This window comes from Ambystoma mexicanum, chromosome 7p (genome assembly GCF_040938575.1).
Source record: "Ambystoma mexicanum isolate Mex_15411 chromosome 7p, UKY_AmexF1_1, whole genome shotgun sequence".
Classification (NCBI taxonomy): Eukaryota; Metazoa; Chordata; class Amphibia; order Caudata; family Ambystomatidae; genus Ambystoma; species Ambystoma mexicanum.
Genome location: NC_090939.1, coordinates 65,752,359 through 65,758,358, shown reverse-complemented (window position 1 = coordinate 65,758,358; position 6,000 = coordinate 65,752,359). Strand labels below are relative to the sequence as shown.

General features: G+C 60.9%; 1 protein-coding gene across 1 annotated transcript in view; it reads left to right on the top strand.

Moving 5' to 3' along the window:
• Positions 1 to 769: 769 nt before the first annotated feature.
• The window catches only part of LOC138525693 (sodium/potassium-transporting ATPase subunit alpha-1-like), a 245,607-nt gene continuing 240,376 nt past the window's right edge, over positions 770 to 6,000 (top strand). The window contains exon 1 of the mRNA XM_069635782.1: positions 770 to 912. Coding sequence (XP_069491883.1) covers positions 901 to 912 — 12 coding nt within the window. The 5' untranslated portion in view covers positions 770 to 900. The remainder of the gene's footprint in view (positions 913 to 6,000) is intronic.

Below are 6,000 nucleotides of genomic sequence, written 5' to 3'. Positions count from 1 at the left end.
TGGGCCCCTGCCTGCACCTGTGTCCCCGGGGAAGGGCCCGCCGGCGCCGCTGGGGCCTGGTACCGCTGGCAGAGGAGCACACGTAGCCTCCCCAGGGGGGAATTCGGCAGAACGCCTTCCTGTGGAAAATAAGGGAGGGAGCTGCGTTGTTTCTGGAGACATTTTAAAATGGTGGCGAGGGCTTGCCCGTTCCAGGCTATTGGGGGGTGGTTGAGGGAGGGGGGCATTACATCTTGGGCAGACACGGGGACACTGGCTGTTTTGCCGAGGCAGTGTGGATGCCACGGAAATATATAAGTACAATAAATGAATAGATGCCCAGATTCTGGATCTCGCATTTGCAGCCCATCCGCGTCCTTGGCCGGGTTGGGATCTTTCTGACGCGATGCGCCTTGACGCCTGGGGGTCGAGAGCCTGTGGCGCTGTGTGTGGGGCCCCGGGGTGGAGGGTTTGGGGGTAATGGGCTATGGACTGGCCAGCCTGTCAGGGAACTTGGCTCATTACAGGCCCTGCGGTAGCCCTGCGGCAGTGGGCAGTGTCCCAGGGTGGCACCCGTGCCCACCACATACTGTGGCAAATGAGAAACCGCTACACGTCGACGCCCATGCTGTGCTGCTGGGTGGTCGCTAGGGGGGTGGGGCAGTCGGACCCGAGCACAGGGGGCTTCAACCCTGCAGAGTCCGACAGCATCTCATAGCAGAGACGTGTTGCTGGTGGGCATGGTAAAATGGGCCCTGAAGGGGCGGTGCCGGTGACGCACCACGTGACGGTGCGGCGAGCGTGAGGGCCCGCCCCCCGCCGCAGCCTCCTCTTCACCCCCACCCTGCCAGCCCGGTGCCCGTCAGCAGAAGGTCCCCGGAGCACGCAGCACCTGCCGGGAGCTCAGCGCCCACCGCAACCATGGGATACGGGGTAAGGGGCTCTGCGGCCAGCCCAGCACCCCTCTTTTCCAGCAGGCGCCCTTCTTCCCCCCACCTGCTCCTTAATTGCCTCTGCACCTCGATGTATGCCTCCCTTTGCGAATGAATTCCGCACTTGACGCGTCTTCCCTTTGCAGCTCGGGGGCATTGCAGGGGTGTCGCTTCGAAGAAATGCCACCTTCCGTCCCAACATGTCCTTCAGAATGCCGTGCAGCTTCCCAGGGTGTGGGGGTGGGCGCCTGCCTGCCTGCCTCTGTGTGCATGGTGATGGAGGGTGGGAGAAGGGGTTACGTGTTCCATCTATGCCCTCTTATACTGTGTGCCTCGGCCAGGGTGCCCCCCAAAACCCCGCACGGAGATCTCTCGCCCCAGAATGGAAGTACCGTGAGAAGCGTTCGGTGTGCACACCTTCACGGCGCTGGCCAATCTACTATATTATCTATAGGCGCAGGCAGGGTCAGTGTGCTGTACAGATGGGGCGCAGCGATGGTTGCACAATCCTGCCCACACCTATATTCCCTTCTGTACGACACAATGGATACGTATCTGCCTTTCTTCTTTTTTTTTTTGTGTGCCTGTAATGAATCCAAGGTTCGCCGCCCGAGTCCGCGGACTCTGCGTGGCTGCCCGCCCAGAAGAGCCAGACGGCGCCGCGCCGCTTCACTGCCTCCTGCCTCCCCCCTGCGCGGCGCATAAAGATGGAGGCGTCGCTCCCTCTGCAGAAGAGACACGCCGCTGATATGGGGTGACCTCCAAACGCGGGCGACGGGGGCAGCACGATGAGCTGCTCGGGCTGGAGGGGGGGGGCAATAGCAAGGTGGGGGCTGGCCCGGGTGGCGAGCTGTGTGCCTATGGGCAATAGCAGGCTTGCTGCTAGGGACAGGGGTAAGCATATGTGGGTGGGGCGAGCGCCTACACAAAAGGGGGGCGCGTCTTATCCTATGAGTGCGTATAGGCGGCTATATGTACCCAAACGGGGCGTGAACGGACATGTGTCTATAGAAGAAAGTGCCATCCATCCTACTTGTGCCGACAGGTAGCTATAGGTTCCTATAGGAGAAGGGTATGTCACTGAACTGCATGGTGAGATTTGGTGCGCCTCAGTGGGAAACGGTCTATGTGTGCTCACGGGATCTATAGGGTAAGACAGAATCGGTATAGGTATGTTGGAGGGTATGTCGACCTATTGGTTATGTGCGCGTATGTTGCAGTGTATCGACTACCGGAGCCCTCTGTGCGTGTATATAAGGGCCTCATATGTGTATGGTGGAGTGTATATAGGGTCGTGTGTGGCTATGGTGGAGTGTATATAGGGGATGTGTGGGGCAATGGTGGAGTGTATATAGGGGTCGACCGTGTGTGGCTATGGTGGAGTGAATATATTGCCGTGTGTGGCTATAGTGGAGTGTATATATTGCCGTGTGTGGCTATGGTGGAGTGTATAAATGGCCATGTATGGCTATAGTGGAGTGTATATGGGCGCTGTGTGTGGCTATGGCGGAGTGTATATGGGGGCGTGTGTGGACATGGCGGCGGGTACGGGTTCCTGCAGGAGGGAGGTTAGCCTGTATGATCATATAAGCGAGTCTGTGGGTGGGGGAGGGGCGGTGAATGCATACAGGTATATGTGGGGATTTGAGGATGCTCCGGGACTCACGGGGCACTCTATCCTCTCTGAATGGGGGATGGGGAAATTCTCGATGGGAAGTCTCTAAGTGCGACAGTCTCTTTTCTCTGTGTGCTGCAGCCTCTATGCCCTAGGCGAGGTCACAGTCTCTTCTCTATTGGTGGGGAGTGCTCTGAATGGGTGCAGTCTCTGCTTGCTGGGGGGCGTGGGGGGGGGGGGGTCTTGGCCCTCTAGACGTATTCTCTGCACGAGGACCGGGTCTGCTCCGTCGGCTGGGGTGCATTACTGGGCGGGGTGAGTTCCCGGGCAGTCTCCGGAGAGGTGGCGGTCTCTGGGTGTGGCATTCCTCGGTTTGGACAGTCTCTGAATGAGGACATTCTGTTCTCACGGGGTCCGGATCGTCTCTGCTAGTTCACAGACTCTAGGTCCAGACAGTCTCCATTCTCTAGACGGGCGTCGTCTCTGCTCCCTCGGTGGGGCAGTCTGTGGATGGAGACAGTCTGTTGTCTGGAAGGGCAGTCTTTAGGAGGAATAGCGAGGCATACTCTGAGTGGGGCAGTGGCTTTCTACCCTGGGTGAGGGGCAGGGTTTCTGAATGAGGGCTATTCACTGGTCAGGATAGAGAGCTCTTAGCGAGGACGGTCTCTGGATCAGAGCAGCCTGCGATCCGGTGGTGACAGTCTCTGGGTAGGACAGCCTGCGCTCCGGTGGGGGACAGTCTCTGGGTGAGGGCAGCCTGTGCTCCGGTGGGGGACAGTCTCTGGGTAGGACAGCCTGCGCTCCGGTGGGGGACAGTCTCTGGGTGAGGGCAGCCTGTGCTCCGGTGGGGACAGTCTCTGGGTAGGACAGCCTGCGCTCCGGTGGGGGACAGTCTCTGGGTGAGGGCAGCCTACAGTCTTTGTGTCAGTGCCGTGTCTCTAGGGCCGCCTTTGTGCTATATGGCCCAGTCTCTGATTGAGGACATGTTCTGCAGGAGACGCCCAGGGCAGTCTCTCGGTGGGACCCGTCTCTTCCCGCTGGTTGGCGATTGGATGGATTGAGTCACTCGGGTTGCAGTCGCTGGGCAGGGAGAGTCTCTAGGAGGGCACAGCCTCGGGTCTCGATGGAGATTGTCTCGGCTCTCTGGTGCTGTAGAGGCAGTCTCTGGGTCGACACTCCCGAGGTGGAGACAGTCTCTCGCCGAGACAGTCCCTGCTCTTTGAGTGAACCCACAGTGTCTGCTCTTTGTGGGGGCAGTCTACCGATGGGTGCATCGCTGTCTGAGGGGAGGAAGTCTCTAGACAGGGACAGTCTTTGGTGATGGGGTGGTCGTCTCGGTACTCATGGAATGTACTCCCAGGGGGTGGGGCAGCGCTCTCGCATTGCCTGCCGTTTGGGGGTGCGGACAGTCCTGCCGTGGGGTACAGGGCCGTTTCTGCTCACGGGGAGGGCGGTGGTGGAGTCGCTTTGATGGCGCAGGCCCACGGTGCAGCGCCACAGGGAGGGCAGCCTCTCCTTTCTGGGCTGCAGTCTCTGGGGGTCTCCTCGTCAGGGCACTCTCTCCCTTCCTGGGTGAGGGAACAGTCTCTGCTCTCAGTTTCTGGATGCATCATCGACAAGACTCTCCCCGAGTGGGGACTGTCTCTCCTCTAGGGGCACGGTGCAGTCTCATATATCCGTGTCACAGTCTATGAGGACACACTGACAGTCTCTCTCTTCCTGGGGAGACGACAGCCTCTCCTCCCTAGGATGTAGTCTCTGTGGGCACTCATCTCGTGGGAGAGGGGGCCGTCTCTGCTTTCTGGACTTCAGATTCCGAGGGCACTCTTCGAGTGGGGACTGTCTCTCCTCTGGGGTCACGGACAGTCTCCTCTATCTGGGTTACAATGTATGAGGCCACTCTTCGATTGAGGATGGCCTCTCTTTCTGTGGGAGTGGGCAGTCTCTGACCTCTAGGATATAGTATCCGTGGGCAGTCTCTGCTTTCTGGTCTTCAGTCTCCGAGGACACTCTCTGGGTGGGGGGTGTCTCCCCGACTGGGGAATGGGTACGTCTCGGCTCTGTGGGTTGCAGCCTCTACGGGCACTCTCCTTGAGGGGGCAGTCTCTTCTCTCTAGTTTGCATTCTCCGAGGAGGCTCTCCGAGTGGGGACTGTTTCCCCTTCAGGGGTAGGGGAGGTCTCTGCTCTCTGAGTTGCAGTCTCTGTGGGCACTCTCCTCGAGGGGGCAGCCTCTGCTCTCTGGGTTGCAGTCTCTGTGGGCACTCTCCTCGAGGGGTAGCCCCTGCTTTCTGGGTTGCAGTCTCTGTGGGCACTCTCCTCGAGGGGTTAGGCTCTGCTCTCTGGGTGGCAGCCTCCGTGGGCACTCTCCTCCAGGGGGAAGCCCCTGCTCTCTGGGTTGCCACCTCGTGGGCACTCCCCTCGAGGGGGCAGTCTCGGCTCTGGGTTTCCTCCTCCAGGGGGTAGCCTCTGCTCTCTGGGTTGCAGTCTCTGTGGGTACTCTCCTCGTGGGGGGCACTCCCTGCTCTCTGGGTTGCCCCTCCGTGGGCACTCTCCTCGTGGGGGGCAGTCCCTGCACTCTGGGTTGCCCCCTCCGTGGGCACTCTCCTCATCGGGGACAGCCCCTGCTCTCTGGGTTGCAGTCTCTGTGGGTACTCTCCTCCAGGTGGGCACTCCCTGCTCTCTGGGTGGCCGCCTGCGTGGGCACTCTCCTCGAGGGGGCAGCCTCTGCTCTCTGGGTGGCAGCCTCCGTGGGCACTCTCCTCGAGGGAGCAGCCTCTGCGCTCTGGGTGGTAGCCTCCGCGGGCACTCTCCTCGAGGGGGAAGGGTCTGCTCTCTGGGTTTCCTCCTCCGTGGGCACTCTCCTCCAGGGGGTAGCCCCTGCTCCCTGGGTTGCAGTCTCTATGGGCACTCTCCTCGAGGGGTAGCCCCTGCTCTCTGGGTTGCAGTCTCTGTGGGCACTCTCCTCGAGGGGGTAGGCTCTGCTCTCTGGGTGGCAGCCTCCGTGGGCACTCTCCTCCAGGGGGGCAGTCCCTGCTCTCTGGGTTGCCACCTCGTGGGCACTCTCCTCGAGGGGGCAGTCTCGGATCTGGGTTTCCTCCTCCGTGGGCACTCTCCTCCAGGGGGTAGCCTCTGCTCTCTGGGTTGCAGTCTCTGTGGGTACTCTCCTCGTGGGGGGCACTCCCTGCTTTCTGGGTTGGCCCCTCCGTGGGAACTCTCCTCGAACTCTCCTCGCGGGGGTAGTCTCGACTCTCTGGGTTGCCACTTCGTGGGCACTCTCCTCGAGGGGGCAGTCTCGGCTCTGGATTTCCTCCTCCATGGGCACTCTCCTCCAGGGGGTAGCTTCTGCTCTCTGGGTCGCAGTCTCTGTGGGTACTCTCCTCGTGGGGGGCACTCCCTGCTTTCTGGGTTGCCCCCTCCGTGGGCACTCTCCTCGCGGGGACAGTCTCCCCTCCTGGGGAGGGGGCGGTCTCTAG